The sequence below is a fragment of the Labeo rohita genome, chromosome 16 (genome assembly GCF_022985175.1).
Source record: "Labeo rohita strain BAU-BD-2019 chromosome 16, IGBB_LRoh.1.0, whole genome shotgun sequence".
Taxonomy (NCBI): Eukaryota; Metazoa; Chordata; class Actinopteri; order Cypriniformes; family Cyprinidae; genus Labeo; species Labeo rohita.
Window position 1 is genome coordinate 11,981,019 of NC_066884.1, and position 24,114 is coordinate 12,005,132.

The window sequence follows — 24,114 nt, forward strand, 5'->3', positions numbered from 1 at the left end:
CCTCGTGTCACGCTCCACAGCTGTGCGACCTCTGCCTGCAACACGACTACAACTACAGTCGCGGCTTGCTCAATATTTGTCTGACTGTCTTTGTTTTGTAACAGTTTTGCTCTTTGCGGCATAATAAAAAATCACTTACTCACTTACAAAAAAGGTAGTACTTTGACATTAACATTTTCTTATTAAATAAAAATGAACAATACGTCTACCGCATTTATTAATCTTAGTTAATTTCAGTATTTACTAATGTATTATATTATTAAAATCACAAGTTGTGTTTAACGCACTGTCAACTAGCATGAACAAATAATGAACAACTGTATTTTTATTAACTAACATTAACGGAGATTAGTAGGTAATGGAATAAATGTATTGTTCATTGTTGGTTCATGTTAGTTAATACATTAACTAATTAACAAATCACACCTTATTGTAAAGTGTTACCGAAAAAACTTCTTTATTGATAAAAACGTACATTTAGTATAAAAAGCATAAAAATATAAAAGTACCTTTATTTTTTTGGAGACACTGTTGTCTCTTTGGTAGAAGAATAGAGAAATCAAAATCTGGTAGAGGTAAAAATGTTTGTTGTGGTGTTAAAAAAAAATCTATTAGTTTTATTTTATTTTTGAAATTATTGTTTGTTCCACTCTTTATTTACATAATCATAGTTTTAAAGATGTAATAATTATTATTTTTATAATTCAATTCAATTCAAATGTATTTGTATAGCGCTTTTCACGATACATATCGTTGCAAAGCAACTTTACACCAAATTGACATTTTTACAATATATGTAGTAGTAGCTTGATGTACATATGGTAGAGATGTGTGGTAAAGATCAATTAATGACGTAATCAAACAGACAAAGAACACTAAAAATTAGTAGCAGAATTCGGTAGTGCTGTATGTTTTCAGGGTTGGCATCATCTGAAGTCCTCTGTGGGGTTGGCATCATCTCTTCTTAAGTGTTCTGGATCCACACTGGAGCTTGTGAATTCCTAGTTACCATGGGATGTCAATCCCATGGCAAAAACAGAGAACAAATAGGAACATAATTAGTGTAGCTGCTGTTCAAACTAAGAAAAGAAAGATTTGTTAAACCAGAGCTAAAAGATTAATAATGAGCATTTCATCAGATATAACTGCAGGAAAAGTTTATGAGATGCATTATTTGAATGCTTGGGTAAAAAGATGTGTGTTTAATCTAGATTTAAAAAGAGAGAGTGTTTCTGAACCCCGAACGTTATCAGGAAGGCTGTTCCAGAGTTTGGGAGCCAAATGCAAAAAAGCTCTACCTCCTTTAGTGGACTTTGCTATCCTAGGTACTACCAACAATCCAGAGTTTTGTGACCTTAGGGAGCGTGATGGATTGTAGCGTGGTAGAAGACTAGGTAGGTACGCAGGAGCTAAACCGTTAAGTGCCTTATAGGTAAGAAGTACTATTTTATAGCTGATGCGGAACCTTATAACTGATTTTTATATTTTAAAATGAAACAGTAAAGCAAAATAGCCTAAAATATAAAATTAATATTTTAATGACCTTCAAAACAAAGGAAAATATTCTAAATCTCACATTCTCCCATCATACATAAACCAGTGACAGAAATTAAAATAAAATATCTAAAATTAAAATATCTGTTTATAACAATACATCTGTCAAAGATTTATTTTATCACAATACACTCTGTTTCACACATAATATTTTTAAATAAATAATTAAATAAATAGATAACATTTACGGATTAAACATAATAAAAATAACAATAATAAACAATAAATAGCATAAAAAATATAAAAGTAGCTTTATATTTTTGTTTCACGTCTCATATTTCATCTGTTGTCTCATTGGTAGCTAAATAGCTGTTGTTCCACTCTTTATTTAGATACAGTTTTAAATTAAAATAAATATTTTAAATTTAAATGCATTGGTATGTAAAAAGCAAAACAACAACAACAAAGTAAAATAGCCTAAAATAAATATAAAATGAATATTTATAACCTTCAAAAGAAAGGAAAATATTTGAAATCTCACATTCTCCGTTCACACATACACCAAAATAAGAATAAAAATGAATATTTCTGTTCTTTTTGTGTCATGATGATGCATCTGTCAAAGATTATTTTTTATTCCAATGCACTCTGTTTCACACATGCATATTATGGAGGTATTTAACTGACTAAATTAAATAAATATAAAAATAAATAAATAGCAATTACAGATTGTAAATAATAAAAATAACAATAATAAACAATAAATAGCATAAAAATATAAATGTAGCTTTATATTTCTGTTTCATGTCTCAAATTTTATCTGTTGTCTCACTGGTAGCCAAATAACTTTTGGAAAAAAAATAAAGAATGTTTGTTGTGGTGTCTGAAAAAAATTAGATTATTTTTTATTTTATTTTAATTGTTGTTCCACTCTTTATTTAGATATAGTTAAGTACAGTCTTAATTAAATAAATATATAATTTAATATTAAATACACAATAGAAAGTTAAAAAAAAAAAATAGAAGTAGGCCTACAATAAATGAAATGTAAGCATAAATAAATAAAAGAATAAGAATGTGAAATACAAATACGCCTTAAAATGGAAAACGTTATGGAAAACACTGAAATACAGTGAACAGCATGAAAATCAATATTTAATTTAACTGTATACATAATGGAATGTTGGATTTACGAAGTGAGTGCAAAATATAAATACAGTGTTTTTAAATTTTTAATACTGTATTTTTATTTATTTATTGCAAACATTACATAATGCACTTAATAATTTTATTATACATTATATTTAATTTATTCTGCAAGTCAATGGGCAGGATTTTTGCATTCTTTTTTTACTCATTATTAAGCTGTTCAGATAAACAAAAGAAACGTTCAGTGTTTATTCCAGACACTGTGGTGAACAAACATACACACTATAGATAAGTACAGTAGTAGCCGTCTTGGCCTATTTGATAGGAGTCTAATCGTCCCGTGCAGTCGCGTGCAGCCCCTCCCCTCTCCAAGACTACACGCGCACTAAAAACATGGCGGATAAACACTAACCCTCACACTTGAGAAATCACACAAAAACCTTTCTCCGCAAGGTAAACAGTCCCCTTCCTACCGTCCGTAATAATTGCCTAGCAATTATTACCTCACTTTATAACTTTAATTTTGTTAAACGTAAAGGGAGAAAAACACAAAAAGTGACTCAGAGAGTTGCTAGAGATTAGCCTTTAGCTCATGCTTGTTGTATAAGCATTGGAGGTGAAGTGTTGTCTAATAATAACAGAGACCCAGAGATGTGTATTTCACTGTGTGTTTATTATGATCAAGCTCAGTATATTGTACGAAAATATGAAGTTGCGAAATGCGATACGAAACATGGCATGATGCTACGTAGCATGGCAGCATATTTGTTGTGGATTTGAGACAGTCTGTGTTGTGTTCTTAAAAGTTTATTGTTTCATATCGATAAATGCGCGTAAATCATTCCTGGAGAGTTTAACGTGATTTCAAATGTACAAAAAAATAAGTAATACGCTTTTGTTAGAGTTGTCCAGTCGGAAGACTGTAGCGTGTCCCACTGAAATGAGGTTGTAGTAGTGTTTGGCTTGTGAACGAATCTTTTAAGCGAATGAATTGTTCATTTCCGTGTGTCGACTCCCCTTTTCAAGTGCGTAGAACGAATGAATCTTTGCTAATGAACTGATTCAAGAGATTCGAATCTCTGGGATGAATCAAATCCCCGCCACTACTGCGCTGTCATTTATGGAGAGGGAGGGACTGTGTGTTTGGCGCTCAAAGGCGCTCTGCTTTTGAACAGAGAACTGGAAAACTGGGAGACAGGGAGCCATCTTTTGAGGTATCTGTACCTATACAGTTAGTTTTATTCAATTATTCTGCATTTAGACATAAAAGAGGGTTGTACGAAAACAGATACGATCAAACGCTCGCGATGAGAATAACTTGTATTCAGATATTATTGACGGGTGGTTTAACGGGATGTTTGGGTTTGTATTATTATGTTTTTACAGTTATTTTGTCATGTACTTCAGTTAAATATGGTGGGTTCCAACCCCAATCATGTCGCTTGTTGTTTACCACTTAACGTTGACCTTTTGGACCTTTTGGGTCATTGCTGCGTGTTAAGCATCTGACCCAACGACCCTTTAGGTCATTCCAGACTGAAAAAATGGTAAAGTATTCAATTTGTGTAAGAAAAATTACCTTTTGGCCGGCTGTGATATCGATGTCCATGTTATTGTCCTGTGGGGAATACAGCTGGCAGGGGTTCGTGGTTAACGGTTCAGCATGTAAAGAATGAGACACCCGTGACAGCTGAGCTGTACACTGATTCACTGCCAGACAGGCCAAATCAGGTCGAACCACCTAAAACAGATACTCATGTAAGAAACCGGCATAAAATAACAGTTTTGTGTTTGTCCTTTGCAGGGAGGTAGGAATAAGCTGGATCATGAAGAAACCTGTACCACAGAAAGGTGACACTTTTATTTGTTCAGTATTTTTTTCAGTATTTACTTGGCTTAAAAAACTGTTTATGAGAATACTTTCCAATTATTTCTGTTATTTTGGCATATTTTAATAATGAATGTTTTAACTGTATTCTGACTTATGATATAGGCTTAATAATAAATATAGTGCTATTGAAGTGTTTTCCTCTCCCAGTAGCTATTGAGTGGAAAGATGGCAAACGGATCAAGCACGCTCGCAGTGGTCGCCCTTCTCGTGTCCCATCACAGTACCAAGGTAGGAAACTTCCTAGAGTCCCTACACCTAAAGAAGTTCACTTTCAGAATGAATTTTTGGAAGAATTTACTCACCACCATGTCATCCAAGATGTTTGTCTTTCTTTCTTCAGTCGTAAACAAATTACGGAAGAATTTACTCACCACCATGCCATCCAAGATGTTCATGTCTTTCTTTCTTCAGTTGTAAAGAAATTAATTTTTTGAGGAAAACATTTCAGGAGTTTTCTCCATATAGTCGACTTCTGTGGTGTCCGTGAGTGTTAACTTTCAAAATGCAGTTTAAATGCAGCTTCAGATGGCTTATCTAGCAAAACAGTCAGTTATTTTCTGAAAAAAAATTACAATTTATACACTTTTTAACCACAAATATTCATCTTGTCTAGCTCTGCGATGCGCATGTGTACTCTGCACTCCGGTTCAAGACAGTTATGGTATGTCGAAAAACTCCCATCTCATTTTCCCCTCCAACTTTAAAATCGCACTACATCGCTGTTTTACCTCTTTTTGTAAAGGGCGTTTGACCTTTGCATGTTCACTTTGTAAACACTGGGTCGGTACTTCTGCAACGATGTAGGACGATTAAAAAAATATAAGTATATAATGTATAAGTATATAAATTGTAATTTCTTTTTTAGAAAATAGCTAGATAAGGCCCTTCTTCCTCGGCTGGGATCATTTAAAGCCGTTTGAAGCTGCATTTCAACTGCATTTTGGAAGTTCAAGTCCACTATATGGAGAATTCCTGAATTTTTTTCCTCAAAGAACATAATTTCTTTACGACTGAAGAAAGAAAAACATGAACATCTTGGATGACAAGGGGGTGAGTAAATTACCTGTAAATATTTCCTCTGAAAGTGAAATAATTCTTTAATGGAGTTCACTTCCAGAATGAATAATTTCCTGATAATTTACTCACCCTTATATCATCCAAGATGTTCATGTCAGTCCAGGATTTTTCTCTATATAGTGGACTTCAGTGGTGGCCAACGGGTTGAACGTCCAAATTGCAGTTTCAGTGCAACTTCAAAGGGCTCTACATGATCCCAGCTGAGGAATAAGGGTAAAAATACAAAATTATATACTGTTTAACAACAAATGCTTGTCTTGCACTAGCTCGCACTCACGCATTACGTAGTCACGTAACGTGCGATGTAGTGTTTGCAAAGCGAACATGCAAAGAAAGACAACCATCCTTTACAAAAAAGGTGAAACAGTAATGTTGGACGATTTTGAAGTTGGGGGAGAAAATGAGACCTACCCTACTTTTTCGAACCGGAGTACACAGTCGAAGAACTAACCAACCAACCATAAGTTTTCCAACGCGATTACACATTGCATTAAGATGCGCATTGCACAGCTAGTGCAAGTCGAGCATTTGTGGTTAAAAAGTATATACATTTTTTTTATTGTTTGAAGAAAATGTCAGATTTTTTCACTAGATAAAACCCTTATTCATCGTCTGGGATCGTGTGGAACCTCTTGAAGCTGCATTGAAACTGCAATTTGGATCTTCAGCCTGTTGGCCACCATTAAAGTCCACTATATGGAGAAAATTCCTGGAATGTTTTTTTTTTTTTCAAAAAAAAAAATCTTTGCGACTGAATAAAGAAAGACATAAACATCTTGAATGACATAGGGCTGAGTAAATGATCAGGTAATCTTTATTCTGGTTTAAAATAGATGCATTGAGTCAGATATCTCAACTGGGACACATTTAGCATTATTGTAATGTACATCCAAAAAGTAGTCAGGGAAGAGTTATTTGTTTCAGTAGTCATTTTTTGATAATTATTTAGGTTTGGATCATATCTCATTGTTTACCATCTTGTTGTCAGACAGGCTTGCTAATTCGAGATGAAGACAGAATCCTAAGTGTTGTTTGATTCTGACATGTTTGCCTTTATTTTTAAGGACATTTCAGTTGGGAGAAGTACCTGAAAGAAACAGGGGCAGTCGCTGCTCCTCCTCACTGCTTCAGACAGGTGAGTCTTTTCATGCACTCATGCAAATGTGGAACACGTCAGTATTACGGACCATTTATAAATGTCATTGCACTTCCACGTTAAGAAAAAAGAAAAATCCTCATTCTCAGAGCACAACCCCACCGGTGAATGAGTTTAAGGCTGGTATGAAGCTAGAAGCTCAGGATCCTAGAAACACTACATCCACCTGCATCGCTACCGTGGTGGGCCTGACGGGCTCCCGACTCCGCCTGCGACTGGACGGTAGCGACAACAAGAACGATTTCTGGCGCCTAGTGGACTCCTCAGAAATCCAGCCCATTGGGAACTGCGAGAAGAACGGAGGCATGCTGCAGCCGCCACTAGGTGAGAAAGAGAATGCATTACTCAACTCAGTTGGAAATAATCGGCAACTTATAAAAATGTGCTTTGATAAAATTGGACTGATAATTGACCATGAATGTTCTGTGTTCTTCTCTAGGGTTTCGTCTGAATGCATCATCATGGCCCATGTTTTTATTAAAAACACTCAACGGAGCAGAAATGGCTCCAGCACGAATCTTTCACAAGGTATCTGTCACAAACAGAAACAAACAAACACAATATAGTTTAAAGACTATTTTAGCATGTTCTGGTCATTTGATGCTAAAAGAAGCAAAGAGTATAACTTTACCTTGCATCTCTTTACTTTTTGTGTGATATGTTTCACTTACTTTTCCCTTCATCTCTTTGGCCCTTCAGCAAGAGCCACCTGCCCCGGAGCAAAACTGTTTTCAGGTGGGGATGAAGCTGGAGGCAGTGGACAGGAAGAATCCTCACTTCATCTGTCCTGCCACAGTGGGCGCGCTGCGGGGCGTTGAGGTTCTGATCACCTTTGACGGCTGGCGGGGCGCTTTTGATTACTACTGCCGCTACGATTCCAGAGACATCTTCCCAGTCGGCTGGTGCGCGCTCACCGGAGACAACCTACAGCCACCAGGCACTAAAGGTGTGGATTATTCAGTATGAATTCAGATTTTCTCATTCTGACAAGTTTACATCAGCATTCATGCACAGGGGAGGATGGAGGTAAGGTGTACAAGAATGGAAGACATGAAATAAAGACAGGGCTCCAGGGTGCTCATTCGAACTAATCAAATGAATGATATGATTCAGTAAAGTATTTTTTTTAGTTATTCAAATCATTTAATATTTCTGTATTCAAAATGTTATATTCAAAACATTAATCTCAACATGAATTTATGAATTTGATTGCACTCATGCCACCTCTGAGCCTTATTAAACATTAAAATACACCTACAAGCCACTTTTGTGTTCTTCTATGCCACCTCTGTAGTACAAATTAATTTTAATACTGAATTCATTTGATTGGTAACTTATATATATTCTATATTCTACTTGTTAATATTCTGTTTTAATTAGAAATTTTAAAAAGCTTTAAAAATATAATTTCTAAAAAATGTTCTAATTTCTATAAAAAAAGATGACATACTTTTAATAAAGTTAGAAAAATGCCATTACAAAGGTAAAAACAAAATTCCCTTGTAAATCACTTTAAAGAGTCACATATCATCTCGTAATGGGAAGGCTAACTTTTTATCAGATTTTTTTGATTATTGATTAGAAGGTGCTCCTAAAATTTGGACTGCTCCTAAATTTTTTAAGTTAGGAGCAGAAGTGCTCCTAAAAAGAAAAGTAAGCGTAGAGCCCTAAGCCAGTGCTAAATTCACAACTGTACGAATGTTTGGGGTCAGTAAGTGAAAAATGTATCAGACAAAAATACAACACAACTGTTTTCAACATTGATAATAAAAAACAGTAATTTTGAGCAGTAAATCAGCATATTAAATGATTTCTGAAGGATCACGTGGCACTGAGCATCAAAGACTTTAGTAATGCTGCTGCTGAATAGAAATGAATTCAATTTTTTAATAGTTTTTGGTAATAATATTTCATAAAATTACTGTTTTATCAAATAAATGTAGCCTTGGGGGGGGAAAAAACATTTTTTGGGTGAACTATCCCTTTAAGTTGAATTTGTGACATAATGTAAAGCCCTTTATGCGATTTACATTTATGTGCATATGTGTATCTGTAAAAACTTACAATAGTCAGGTAAGTTTAATTCAGTGGGAAATAGACCATTTTACTTTAACAATGCAAATGTGACACCACAGATGTAGAGAAAGAATAAACTAAACAAAAAGAAGAGACAAAAAATGTCTGGGTGGAGAAATGGAAAATATAGAGGGAATAACACAAATAAGCAGTTTTTTAATGAGATAATCCAACCAATGTTGAGTAAATGATGACAGAATTTTCATTTTTGGGTGAACTATTCCTTTAAGCAATAAAAGCATTTGATCTGAGAGAACTTGGGGATTTTGGCATCCACCCAGCTGGCATGGCTGCAAACCCTGTGCCCAATAGCAGGCCTTGCAATAAAGAGCTGGTGTGCCTGTTTGAGTGGGATGAGAAGAGGGTTAAAGAGACAATGCAAGGCCAGCAAGTTTGGCAGAGGAAGACAAACCTTTTCAGGCCTCTAAACACACACTAAACTTCACAGCTGGTTGGGGTAAGCATGTTGTTATGGTGTTTTATTTGTGAGCGTCTTTATGTTTGAAGGAACTTGGGAAAATGTGTAAACGTTCAGTCTGGGAAAGAGCCAAAACAAACTCCACTGGTTCGTGCATGAAAGACTTTCAGGGTTAATAGTACTAGAAAGACTGTTTCGGCAGAGTTGAAGGCTTTAGAGAGCAGATCGAAACTAAAGGGCAGGAAGGAAGTGAATTGACTGAGAAAAAAGGATGCCACAAATTGACACACGCTGCAAGATCAAGAGCAGACCCTCGCTCAGTGAGGTCGCACAGTCTTCATTTCTCTGAGTTGGATGAATGCAAACTGCAATCATGGCCTTGCTAACAGGTCTGTAAACTTTGAAGTGTGCTTGTTTGTGATTGCTGTCTTTTGCTTGAGTTTGATCATTTAATTCTACTGGTGCTATTGGCTTACTTTATTTTTTCTGTTGACGAGGAATTTTGATAAATGTTCAATGTGCTTACAGCTGCAAACATTTCATTCACTCAAGCTTTTTTTGTTTTTAAGTATCTCAATTGAATTCAGATTTGTGGATCTCTTTCTTTCGCCGTCTTTCATTCTGTCTTCTCTTCCTCTTTTCTTGTGCACTCTCTCTCTCGCATTTTCTTTTCATTTCTGTAGCACTTCAGAGGCCACTAGCACTAAAAATGTGTAACACAACTCATTTCTTTGTTACGATGGCTCAAAGAAAAATGGGTCAGCTCTGCACACAAAGCTTGCCTTTCTTGTCTTCTTCTGCTATGTTTGTTCCTGCATGTTGTGGTATATTGCCCTATTTAAGCTGTATTTTCTTTCCCTCTGTTTTTTTGCAGTTGGGTTACCAAAAACGCTAGGTGCACTTGGTGCCCTACCAGAGGGTGGCATAGAGGGGACAGGCATGCCACCTACGCCAGGCAGACCCCCACCGCAGAAGAAACGTAAACCTGGCCGCAAGAAAGCCAAACTGCCTGGGCCTTGGGGTCAGAAAGGAACACTTGGTTCCCAGACAAGCCAGCCTGAAAAAGAACTGGAATCTATTAAAATCCCGAAGAAACGAGGCCCCAAACCAGGAAGCAAGGTATAACTATATTTAGAGTATTCTGATTAATTGCAGGTGGGTCGTGGGTAGATGATATAGATGATTAATGATGCAAATAGAACTATGTTCTCTAAAATGTGAATGTATTTTAAAATTTATCTTTTTTTTATCAGACAGGCTCAACTTATTTCATTTTTGTGTGTGCGTGCGTAAACGTGACATACCAGTTAAAGTTTAAAGTACGGCTGTCAAATGATTAATCGCAATTAATCGCATCCAAAATAAAAGTATGTTTATAGTATATTTACATACTATATGTGTGTACTATGTATATTTATTACGAATATATAAATGCACACACATGTATGTATATATTTAAGAAATGTTATATTTACATACAAAATACTTTTAGTTGTACATCATATAAATTGTATATAAACATAAATATTTTTTAAAATATATAAATGTATACGTGTGTATTTATACAGTATATATGTAACAAATATACACAGTACACACACACACACATATTATGTAACCAAACTTTTATTTTGGATGCGATTAATCATATTTAAAAAAGGGAGTAAAACATATTTTTATGCTATTAAGAAAGTGTAGGCTAATCTGGCTGTTTAATTTTTGGGGTTCTACCATGGGTTAGTTAGCTAAATGGTTGTTTTATTGTCCTACTTTCTTGTGCTGTAGCCTACAGGCAAAGTTAATATACTTCTAGTGATGAATGACAAGGATGAAAGATTTGTAGCTGATTTTTAGTCGTTTAAAATACATCCTCAATTATATAATTGGGCAGGCGTCCGTCAAAAATAGACTAGTCACCTATCTTTAGCAAAGCAGCGCAGAGAGACTCAAGCATTGTCTAGAGTGGCCATGGTCGGCTTGGAGCCATAATGCGCCGCAGACTTGTGCAGTGATGAGCAGATCAGCTCTAATGTCACTGAATCTGCTGTTAAAAATGAACTGTTCGTTCACCATATTATCATGCAAAACTAAGAATTAGAATTGTTGTAATATGACAATCGAGTGATTTGGGGCGGATTTCAAAATCAAAGAAAAATATGTGACCCTAGACCACAAAACCATAATGGTCATAATGGCCTTTTTTTTTTTTTTTTAAATTGAGATGTATACATCATCTGCAAGCTGAATAAATACGCTTGTTATGATAGGACAATATTTGGCCAAGATACAACTTTTTAAAAAAAAAAAAACTGGAATCTGAGGGTGCAAAAAATCAAAATATTGAGAAAATTGCCTTTAAAGTTGTCAAAATGAAGTTCTTAGCAATGCATATTACTAATCAAAAATTAGGTTTTGATATATTTACGGTAGGAAATTTACAAAATATCTTCATGAAACTGAAAAATTATAATTTTGACCAATCCTATGTATTTTTGACTATTGCTACAAAAATACCTGTGCTACCTAAGACTGGTTTTGTGGTCCAGGGTCACGTATAGGTGCGGGAGGGTGGCAGGTGAATAACTTATTTGAAGCGGTGGATTCGGGTGAAGTTTGAGCTGTTTTGCGCCTTTAATGTGTATCATTAGGGTCTAAAATTTTACTGAGAAATCCTTGTCGCATAAACCGGAGGGACATACTATTAAATACATTGTATTTGATCATCTCAATCATTCAGATTCTTTTAAAACGTGATGGCTGACAAGCCTCAGATTTGCTCAGAAATCATTTTCTGGTTAAGGTTACATCAGGGATGCCCTATTGTGCCCTTTTGTAGGGATTTGATACCTAGGTTTCCTTTATGCAAAGTTAGGCGCTGTTCAAACAAAACACTTTTTTGCATTCCACTGCACTGCTTTTCCATTGCTTTATGTTTAGTTTAGTTTTTTAAAGTAAACGTGCTACACGGATGACGACCATGGCTTTCGCGTATCACACGACATGCATTCTAAAAACCCAGCGCTGAAGTTGAAAGAAGTTCTGTAAAAAACTTTTTTTCTTTAGACTTTTTTCTTTTTTCTTTTTTTTCTTTTGATAGTTTTTCAGTCTACTAAACCGTACCTCAATTTTTAAAATGCAAAAACGCATTCTGGTGCTTTAAAAAATTAAGACATAAAACAACATCATATTAGCTAGCTGTGGTTGTATCCACCAGTAACAGCACACTGGGTAAATACGATGTTTAATATGCTTTGCGTGAATGAGATACAGATACAGATGCAATCGGTAGACAGTAACCTATCCATTTAGTTTTGCTGGGTTAATAAGACGAATGCTGGCTTGTTAAAAATGTTTAAGGTTAATCAGATTTTAATGTATCCACTTGCAGTTTGAATGTGTTATATATTTATATTTATGTTATATTTTAGCTAAGCTGGGCCAAGAGGACAGCGTGGCTTGAAGAAACAATTGGAGGTCCTGGTAGACCTATCAGCAAACCCAGAGGCAAACTGCCAGCCAACTGGCCTCCGAAAGTGCAGCAGAACCCAACAGATCCCATCAAGGCCCCAAGAAAGAGAGGCCCCAAACCTGGCAGCAAGGTGCAACTCTTTAGCAGACGTCAAAGTGATAATTACAAGGCATCATTATTTATGCAAATTCCTCCTGACTGTGTTTATTTGTATACAGAGAAAAGCACGAATGGGACCCAACCCTATGCCCACCTCCCCAAGCAGTAGCACTCCAGAGCCAGACACCAGCTCAGTACCACTGGACAACGCCACCATTCCCAGCTCTGCATTACAGGCCCCCACAGGTACTCCAAGTGTTTAACATCTTTACAGATATTTCAGTTCTTATGAAGCGTTTTTGCTAACAACCTCCCTGCAATTATTTGTGTGTCTCAGTATGTGTGTACCTGAATAAGTACGGGAAAGTGGGTCCCCATCTGGATGCACGCCGTATACAGTCACTGCCAGATCACTTTGGGCCAGGCCGAGCTTCCTCTGTGCTGCAGCAGTGTGTTCAGGCCTGTGTTGACTGCGCACATAACCAGAGCTCAGTCTTTTCCTGTCTTAAACCAGGCCATGGAGGAGAGCTCATATCAGGTCAGAATGCACAGGCCCACAAAGCTAATAAAAAAAGAGCCTCAAAAGCCCTATTTTGGCAACTTTTTAGAGTTGCATAGTTTGGGGAAAATATCTAATTGCAATTTTCCTGCAGTAACAAATAGATTTTCAAATGCAATTAAAAGTTTAGTGAGCATAGAATAACAGTGACCCCTGAATTTTACCCATTTGACTTTTACAGCCTATTTTGAGCAGCAGCACCACACTCTAACACTGCCGGCAGTGAACAGTGTGACATACGTGCTGCGCTTCCTGGAGAAACTGTGTCACAACCTGCACTGCGACCCATTGTTCGGCAGTCAGCCCGTCCCTGTGGGAGGAGTTCACTATGACAACCGGACGTACACAGGTCAGCACTCATGCATGCAAACACATCTGCTGTGGCTCGTTACTATATTTTGTGCATTCTTTGATCTTTGACCGCTGCATAGATATCAAAAGAGAGCCTTGTGCATGTTGCAGAGAGGAGAAACTTTGCAGAAAGTCTGAGTTCTGGACCTGGTCGGGGCACTAAGAGATTCCTCCAACATGACGTCTACAACAGTAACTCTGTACCGCACAAAATAGCTAAAAACCACCGTCTCTCCTCAGAAGGTATTTCACACTGTTCCACTGCTAAAACAGCATTTGTAACCCTGGACCACAAAACCAGTCTTAAGTAGCATGGGTATATTTGTAGCAATAGCAAAAAAATACATTGCATGGGTCAAAATGATACATTTTTCTTTTATGCCAAAAATCATTGGGATATTTAATAAAGAACATGTTCCATGAAGATATTTTGTTAATTTTCTACCGAAAATGTATCAACTTAATTTCTGATTAGTAATATGCATTGCCAAGAACATAATTTGGACAACTTTAAAGGTGATTTTCTCAGGGTTTTTTTTGCACCCTCGGATTCCAGATTTTCAAATCATTGTATCTCGACCAAATATTGTCCTATCCTAACAAACTATATATCAATGGAAAGTTTTAAGTTATTCAGATTTTAGATGATGTATAAATCTCAGGTTAAAAAAAACTGACCTTTATGAACTCTAGTGTCTGTTGGCCCTGCGTTTAAGTGTTTTTGTATCGTGTTCAGAGCCCTTCCTGATGGAGAATGGAGTTGGCAGCTCGGAGGTGTTTGAGAAAACACCCTTGTCTCCTGGACACGGCTTGGCAATGCGTTCCCTTTCTCAAAGTAGCAGCTCTTCGGGGAAACTACATCGTCTGGGCTCAACAGGTACGCAAACTACCCTGTTGTTTACACACAAAAGTCAGGTCTGCCAAGCGATTTTAAAATCTAATTTAAAATCTAATTTAAACCTGAAAAGTTGTTAATTACCTGAAATTATTATTATAGGATTATATTTTTAGGTTGCCAGTCAAAGAAGATTTGTGACATTGACTCTACAGACTTGTGGAGTACATACAGCTTGAGTGCTGCTGTTAATGCAAAAGCAATTGAGTCATGTTTCAATTTCACCCAAAATTGCTATGCTGTTAATATAATATATATTTCTAATACAAGCTGTAAAACAGAAAATGTTCCATTTGTGGTTTTAGACTTTAGGACCCCACTGTAAACTTATGAACCTCAAAAACATTTTCACGATATGTCTTATGATTGCTGCCCAGGTTCAGAGCGTTTTCTGAGTTCGAGAGAAAGCCCACGACCCAGTGGACAAGACCCCAACCTGTGGACGGTGGAGGATGTAATGCAGTTCATCAGAGACATTGACCCTCAGCTCGGACCCCACGCAGACCTCTTCCGCAAACATGTAAGTGAAAAATACAGGGTGAAAATTTTCTTTAAGAAAAACCCAGGTATTAAGATTTGAATGGCTTAATATAATGTAAATGATGTCGCTTACTGAAATATGAAGTAGAAAACCCATGAAACACTTATGGGTTATGGGGGGTGCCATTATTTCAATGATGTGAAATGGCTGCACTCTGTGAGTGACTGCTGCTACCTTTTGCTATTTTGACTGCAACACACCTCAGAATACACAAGTCTGAAAATAAAATACTGATACGAAGCCACAATGTGCGGGTTTTGATTGTAATTTTTGGTCGAAGGGCAACAAGTGAAGTGATGTAAATCTTCACTGCTTTCCTAGTAATAAGCAGTTAAGCAAGGAGTGGGAAGATGGTTATGGACAAATAAAACCCTCAGTATCTGGGATGCTCTTTCAGTAGCTGTGGTCATCGTATCAGTGTTTTATTTTCCGATTTGTTTTGCAGTAAAACGCGAAGTAGCCAGTAGCTCACCGAGTGCAACCATTTTATGTTATCAAAACAATGATGCACCTCATAGTCCAAAATATGTATAAAAGGATGTGGGTTTTTTAAGTAACGTAAATCGTTTGTGGGTTTTCTACTACCTATTTCAGTAGGAGACACCATTTATGTTATATTAAGCCATACAAGTCTTACCTGTGGTTCCCTTTAAATGTTTGATGAAATTTAAAGGTTCATGAAACCCCAGACTACTACTACTGAGGTTTTAGCAGAGGTGTTAGTGTTGCACATCATAGATGACAACGTTAGCATCCGTTAATTTTAATTGTTGGAGAAAACTGGTTAATTTTGAGCTTTTTTGCGATATTTTCATCTTCCGGGTTTAAAATCTACATTGTGTTGACGTCACAGTTTGTAAATGTAAATATTCATGAGGCTGCGTGTTCTTATCCTATGAGAAGAGGCTTCGCCTAATTATTCACGACAGTGTGTGTTGATTTGCTATGATAGATGCTTCAGACTGCGAGATTGCGTATATTAACTGAAAGAAACATTCACGGATCGAAGGAGAATGTTTGTTTCGATTTGTTTTGTAAGAGTTCGACACAAATGCTATTTATTCATATAGTGAGTGTAATAGCGGTTTTTACAACTCCTTGACGTAACCCATCAAAAGGATTATAAACGGCGCAAAATAAGCCTTAAAAGTTAATAAAGGTGCAAAGCCTTCAGATATATGCTTTTGATGCAGAGTGCAAATGGCTGTGCATTTATTTGTGTTGTTACCTCAATGGGAGCGAAATGAAACTGTCTGAACCTGAAGTTGACTCTCTCCCCTCTTCTCCCTCCGTGCCGCAGGGCACCACACCCACTTTTGCAGCATTTTTTGAAACTGTGGTGAGAACTAACCAGTCCTGAAACAGGGCGTTTTATGACTCTTTAAGGTCATTAAAAGTCAGGGGATGGAAAAACAGAAATTGCTATACAACCCTGATGGGATTATTAAGCTTAAAAAGGTGATAATTTCATTCAAGTAACGCTGCACAAAAGTCAAATGCAATGCTTTTGGACATTCTGCAGGATTGTGTTTTCAGAAAATGTAGTCAGGAAATACAGTGCATTTATGCCAAACAATTACTTATGAGATACCGCTAATTAATTAATTGGTGTTTACTTTAGGCTTTATATTTTGTAATTTGTTGCATGCTTGTTTATAATCAAAAGTTCCACATCATGCATAAATTTCTGGTTATAATTTCATACAAAATATGGTTATACAATCTATTAACATATTTACTGACATATCGCTCAAGACTGATATAAAAATTGCAATTAAAATTTATTTGGAGTACTACTTGTGCACAATGCACATTTCTTAATATGAAGCCTAAAATGTATTTTAATGTCACTATTGATGAGGATTGTGTGACCTTTGAATAAGATTGGTCTAACATTGATTAAAACATGTCTCAAGTATTTTATTGCTTTGCTGATAAGCAATATTAATTCCTAGTTGAATGTCTGCCGCAGTCTAATATAATATAAACTCAAATATAAATGATTTATTCTGAGATCTTTTGCGGTGGAGTTGTTCTGTAGGAATATATAGTATTAATTTTATTTGTGCAAGTCTACAAACTCTGCAGATAATAGAGAGAGAGAGATTGAATTATTGTGATACCCAATTATTTATTGTCTCTTCTGTTTAGTTTGTTTTCATACGAGCCCTTTTTTTTAGACAGCTGGAGACATTAGCTTGGACCACACTGCAATTTTTTAAGTTATTTTCCCATCCAAGACATTTCAGGGATCATAAAAGATTTGATCTGTTGAATGAAAGCAGTCGTGTGTCGTATCAGTGGTCATTCTGACAAATTCTGATTGGGATGTAGATTTTGTGTCCAGTATCTTTTTACATGTGAAAAATGTTCGTCTTATTGTTAGTGCAATATAAAACTAAACATTTCCTTGTCTGGGTGATATTCTTATATTACAGGAAATTGATGGCAAGGCTCTCCTCCTGCTCCGCAGTGACGTCATGATGAAATACATGGGGCTGAAGTTGGGTCCTGCCCTTAAACTCACCTTCCACATAGACAGACTGAAACAGGGCCGTTGACCTTTATGGCACTTGAATGGGTTTCGACCTTTACCCCTTCCAAGCACATTTCAAGATGCACAGCATGCTGGGATCTTCGTGTCCCCCAGTACTGTAGCAGGTGTCGGCAAGCTTTGAAGCTCCGCCCATCTTACTTACCTTCATTTTTATCAGTTTGATAGTCCGTTTTTCCCGGTTTTAATGCTTTCGGTTATTAATTATAGCACTGTTATGAACGTTCTTATGACTGATCCCGTTACGGTTGTTCTCACATTTCACTTACGGTTGTCTTAGTACCGTATCGGAACATTTCACATGTGGACTGAAGCAGTGAAGTGGACAGTATAAAGGCCGTTTTTAGGCCTTGATTTTTACAACATACGTTTAATTGTATATTTTTTCATCCTGCATCAATAGGGGTGTTTTGTATGGCTTTTTTACACAAGACTGATTTTCATCAATTAACTTCAGATAAACACTAGATCTCCCCCATCATGCCGGACTGACACCTCAGAGACCATTACTCATCCTCCGTACTTTATACACATAACACATTTAGAAATTAAGATGCGGTCACACTAGACTTAAAGCATGCAAAATTAATATGACCAACCGGATGTGATGTCACACTCTATACCATCTGTTTAAATCTATTGTAACTGACAAACAACAATTAATTAAAAATGCTATACTATCTATTCCGCTTTACAGCAATGCTGTATTTATCACAGTTTTTATTTGCATTGCATTGGGCCAAAAGGTCAATCTGTGACATTTAGATCCTTTCATGTTTCTGTTGTTGTTTTTTTGTTTGTTTTTTTTTGTCACACCAATTAGCAGTTCAAGACAAAGCACAGCTAGTAGACAGATGCATATGACAGGAAGTCTAGTATGATCGCACCTACTGCTACATACTGTTATTATACACTCTGCCTGTATTTTATATCGTGTTGATGTTTACATTGTCTCTGTTGTTTGTACTTTTTATACAGTATGGTAGAGTGCATACGTTGACAACGTTATACTCTAAGCTTCAATTAAAAAATATGAAGCTTTTCTTCCGTTTGTTGTTTTTTTTTTTTCACCTGTCTTTGCCTCAAATCTCAGTGTAATGTTGTCAGATTCGTTTCTATGAAATGCATACTGAATATAATGTTATTTTATTACAAAAATGTCTTTATTAGAACCTTAAAACTAGATTTATTACTATAAAAGTAGACAAATTAAGGTTTGAAACTCTCAAATTTTACTCTTGAGGCTTTATATATAAATTTTAAATGCTCTCCACTGTATATTTGTTCAAAAAGAACAAAAACATTAAGACTTTAATCTGATTTCTACTGTATTTATGTAAAGCGCTGGTTCACTACATTTATCGAGCACATGGGGGCAGCACAACCTTTTCCGTTTTCTTTTTTTATTATTTTTAAGCTTGCTTGCTAAAATGCCTATAGACCAGTACAAGGTCCAACTTTATATATAGATATATATATATATATATATATATATATATATATATATAATGATTTGTTTGAACCATATTAAAGTTACATTTGGTCAGGAACTATACATGTTCTTTATTCAGGAAAATACAGAGCAAATCAAAATGAACGCAAAAGTTGTTAAGAATTATTTTGTTTCTAAGTAGCCATAGTGAAAGTACTACTTTTGGTGGTTTACACTGACTGACACGGGTACACATATAGAGGCGAATGGAGGGGATGTCATATACTGTAAATCTTAACCACATTCTCAAAAAACAGGAAGGCGTCTTTCAGGGTGCAATACGTTGACCAAATCCCTCAGTACAAGTCTATGTGTGTGCACACTATGGTACACAAATACAGTGAGAATAACATAGTCATGTGACTTACAAATCCCTCTGTAGTCTGTAGTGTGGAAAACCCCTCTCCATCATACTAGCTGAACCAACATGCTATAGAAACATTCTGGAGTTTCAGTGTGTGCTCTCTGCGTGATTACAACCGGTCCAGATTTTAGTCAGACTGAGTCTATTTGCATCAGATCTTCAAGTGTGTGTACTTTGATTAAATGTGCTGGAGTGTTATGTACCCTTCCAAAAAACCCAGTGGTTTTACTCAGGCTGCATTATCTAGATGTCATCGAGGTTTTGTTTAAAATGAAGAAATGGAGTTCAAGTGTAAGCAAACACACCCCTTGCATTGTTGGAATATTTTACTTTCAAAGCTTATTTTTATTAATCATGTTTCCAACACACCATTCAGTACACTTACTAGAATGTTGCTAAACTAAAAGTATTCTAATATACAACTCAAAATGCACAAGTTTTGGGTACAATATCTGTTTGTGACCCTGGACCACAAAACCAGTCATAAGTGTCAATTTTTGAATAAATAAGCTTTGAGGGTGCAAAAAATTTAAATACTGAGAAAATCACCTTTAAAGTTGTTCAACTGAAGTTCTCAGCAATGCATATTACTAATCGAAATTACGTTTTACTATATTTACAGTAGGAAATTTACAAAATATCTTCATGGAACATGATCTTTACTTAATATCCTAATGATTTGTGGCATAAATTTTTTTAAAAAAAATATCATTTTGACCCATACAATGTATTACTGAAAATGAAGGTCTGTTTTCAAACAGGTTTTCTCAACACTCCCCATCTGTCATTGGTCAGACAAAGCAGATAGCCCCGCCCCCAAGCTTACACAATTGGTTGAGCCACTGTTGCAAAAATAAACAAACTTTATTGTTTTGATAGCTCCAGGGGTTTTACACCCTTCAGGGGAAAAACCTACAAATGGCTTACAGTCGTTTCTAAGAAAGGAGCAGATTCTGGGTATGTTTATATGGAAATGATGTATTAAAAACCGAAAATCTTTGCGTTTTTGAAAAGTAAAGACCCGTTCACACCAAGTACGATAACTATAAAGGTAACTGTAATGGCGTCCTCGTTAGCAGACGATATTGTCTGTTTTTAAAGCCTCATTCACACCGCCAGCGACTTTTTCGCTGCACGTCGCTAGACTTCGTGCTGTGAAGGCGTTTGTGGGCGTTCCTATATTCCTGTTATTGGTAGACTGCACATATGGACATATCTTTAGAAAATGCAATCACAAACTGCCAGTAAAACTAATATATGATTCTAATATGACTAGGAATTAGACTTAAAATAAAAGTACCTTTCTGTTGTTGGAGAGTGTTGTTATATAAACTACAGCAGCGCTCGTGGATTAAATTATTAACCGGTGCTAAACTGCTGACTGCATAATATAATTAACAACACCAGTCATTAATGTATGAATCAAACTCACTTAGACAGCCAACAGTTGCCTTTCTAAGCATTATTTTTTATATCCATGTATGTGGTTACAGTCAAATCATATAAAATCATTGGTGCCCTGAATTTGAACTTCCAAAATGTAATTTAAATGCAGCTTCAAAGTGCTATAAACGATCACAGCCAACTTTTTAAGCACTAAAGCTTATATAGCACAGGCTCTGTTATGCGCGTTCACGATGCTACTTATCACGTCGTAAGGTCACGCGGAACTACAGACCAGTGTTTACAAAGCAAACGCGCAAAACGCTATTTACAAACAAAAAGCCCTACAACTATGTCCTCCTCTCAAGTTGTAGGAGGAAATAAGATGGAGTTTTTTTTTTTTGCCATACTCAGCACACAGACGATGAACTTACACGTGATTCATAGTAGTGATGGGAAGTTCGGATCATACCGACTCTGACCTTTGAGAATCTTTTTGAGTCATTTCATTCATTTTAGCAAAATATAATTAAAATGTTACGTGTTATTTCCCTAACACATCTACTGCTTACACAAATGTTGATCACACTACAAACAAGACAAAGCTAAGATGCCATAAGAAACAGAAAAGATTAATTCATTGTTTACCTGGGTCTTCAGACTATGATTAGCTCACCTCACCTCTTAGTTTTCGGGGTTGAGTCATCAGTTCATCACGTGACAGCCCCACGAAAAAACCCGAAGACTTGAAACAGGTGAACTAATTCCAGTACAGAACCTAATAGCATGTGCGACTGAACGAATCACTCCCCGAGACGACTCGTTCTTCCCGAGTCACATTAAAGATTCATTCAAAATGAAAGAATCATTCAAGAACTACCCATTACTAATTCGAAGCATCGTGAAGGCATATCCCAGAGCCTGTGCTACACGAGCTTTTGTGCTTAAAAAGTATGCACATTTTTATTTTTCCTAATTAATGACCGATCGTTTCCCTAGATAAGACCTTTCTTCCTCGGCTGGGATCGTTTAAAGCCCTTTGAAGCTGCATTTAAACTGCATTTTGGAATCGGGGCACCAATTAAGTCCATTATATGGAGAAAAATCTTGAAATGCTTTCCTCAAAAACCGTAATTTCTTTACGACTGAAGACAGAAATACATCTTGGATGTTGTTGTTCTGGAAGTGGAGTTCTCCCTTAAAGGTCCACTGAAGTGCTTTGAAACATGCAGTGTTATTCTATGTGTTGACATAATTTAAACTGAAACAGGAAGACAGGGTGGGACATATCAAGCATATTTTTTAAATAGCCAGTAGAGTTTTGTTTAGATCACAGTTTGCCTGACAGTGTGAAACCAAACTTCTTTTGCACCAGTGGAAAGCATATTTATACTGTCTGAATCGTTCCCTGTCCCCTATATAGTGCACTACATGCCATTCACCCTACAGAAAATACTAATTCTGTGAGCAAGTGACCAATTTCAGCTGCAACTTCAGTGTGTATTTATAGTGTAGGGGGCGGGACGCTTCGGATTCTATATAGCATTTGATTGGACAGAAAGTTTGATGAGAAGCTGAAGTACAGGGTGATGTCATCAAAATTGCTGATCCACAGAGACTATGTTTTGAATGCTCATATCTTCTAAATGCGAATTTTCTCATTGTTTTGGAGCACACTAGCTTACAGACAACCTTGAGTCTAACATATTCATACTAAATGCCAAAAAACTTCAATTTTGATTTGTATGAACTCAGACCATTCCTTTTACACCTCATATCTGCTCCACAAGGAAGCAAATGAAGATGTGATTTTCAGTCTTTGCGATCACAGCAAGTATATTTAGAATTCAAGAGCATCCAGCGAACCCAGTGGTATCCAATCGGAAGAGCGGACAGGTGCTCTCTCAGCCAGACATGCTACAAATATAAAAATGTGTCTGTCAGGCTCCTAGAATATTCTGAATGCTTAGAGTGCCGACACACTGTTGTGTGCCAGAAGGTGCTGGGTTAGTTTCTACCATCTGTGATATGGGTTTTGACCACTTCCAGCCTTATTGTTTTCACAGCTTTATAGTTCACCTAGCTAGTACTGTTTCACATCTCATCTCAGAAACCATGTTGCTCTCTGATGTTTGGGAAGTGTCGCAGAGTCGTACGTCACTTGCCAGCGTGATAGTAATCTCTAGCGGGCGATATCAAAACCCACATGGCTTTCTCAATCTGCTCCGTCTCGACCTGCCAAAACAGTGTGCTTGAGATTCTGCAACGGCGCTCTGGAGACATTCGGAGCGCACACTTGGATGACCTCACCTGGATAGCTCATGTTCGGCGGCGTCCATCTGCCCGTAGGTTGCTTATGCTAGAGACTGACGTTCTCAGAGCTGAGGGATATCAATAGTTGAGCGTTCGCCGATGAGATTACCACACAAGAGCTTAAAGCCGCCCCCACAGACACACACACATACATGCACAACACTGAACAAACAACAAACAGTGCCACTCCTACCTCGGCTTGTTCAAGCTGGCCTGGCTGAGAGGTAAGCTTCACACAGGAAAATGAATAATTTACACAGTGCCCTTAACTTCAAAAGCCCAAGGCAATAAACAGTGGAAGGGGAGGGGAACGATGGGAGCAGAGTGAAGAGAATCTCCAGCGATTTTAGCTGTCAAACACTCTTGGTGCCACGGCCTGCCTAAACATGTGTGGCATCATCTTTTGCACATATGTAATGAAGATACTGACATGTGTGAAGACCTGTTATGGACAGATCAGAGTATGAAGGTGGTTCTCTATACTGTAGCTAGATCTACTAGGTCTAGCTGATGCTCATCCAATGGTCTAAATTAGGGTTGCTGGCTGGCAGTCAGGCGAAACAGGAGCAGGAAGCGCGGTCCATCACAATCAATTTCTTGCGTACGTTCACGCATGAATGATCATTGTGGGCGCAAAACCAATTGAAGTCCAAAAAACATGTTTTTATTTGAAAGTCGGTCGGTTGGCGGAAGAGAAAACATGGTGGTGCGCGCTCCACCCATTACTCTCTTCCTGTATTTTCCCCTCTGATATGATGATCTGAAGCTGATAAACATATTAGATAACATGCTTTGTGATCTAATGAATCTTTGGCTTAAAAAATAAAGGATTT

At 36.8% G+C, this 24,114-nt stretch overlaps 1 protein-coding gene across 7 annotated transcripts; it reads left to right on the forward strand.

The window, feature by feature from the left end:
• The first annotated feature begins 2,970 nt into the window (after window positions 1-2,970).
• LOC127178722 (polycomb protein SCMH1) lies at window positions 2,971-18,771 on the forward strand. 7 transcript variants are annotated; one of them, XM_051131781.1, is made up of 18 exons: window positions 4,446-4,494; window positions 4,682-4,762; window positions 4,875-5,017; window positions 5,148-5,195; window positions 5,400-5,584; window positions 6,676-6,746; window positions 6,857-7,091; window positions 7,207-7,295; window positions 7,467-7,713; window positions 10,136-10,380; window positions 12,690-12,860; window positions 12,949-13,075; window positions 13,167-13,367; window positions 13,570-13,737; window positions 13,851-13,982; window positions 14,476-14,616; window positions 15,012-15,154; window positions 17,614-18,771. In XM_051131781.1, exons 7-18 carry the CDS (start codon window positions 6,893-6,895, stop codon window positions 17,734-17,736), a joined length of 1,986 nt encoding a protein of 661 aa, XP_050987738.1. In that variant the 5' UTR covers window positions 4,446-4,494; window positions 4,682-4,762; window positions 4,875-5,017; window positions 5,148-5,195; window positions 5,400-5,584; window positions 6,676-6,746; window positions 6,857-6,892; the 3' UTR covers window positions 17,737-18,771. The 7 variants fall into 7 exon arrangements, with proteins under 7 accessions (XP_050987733.1, XP_050987735.1, XP_050987734.1 ...); XM_051131782.1 differs by having other exon boundaries at window positions 4,875-5,195; window positions 6,832-7,091; XM_051131780.1 differs by having other exon boundaries at window positions 4,457-4,494; window positions 4,685-4,762; window positions 4,875-5,195.
• The last annotated feature ends 5,343 nt before the right edge of the window (window positions 18,772-24,114 follow it).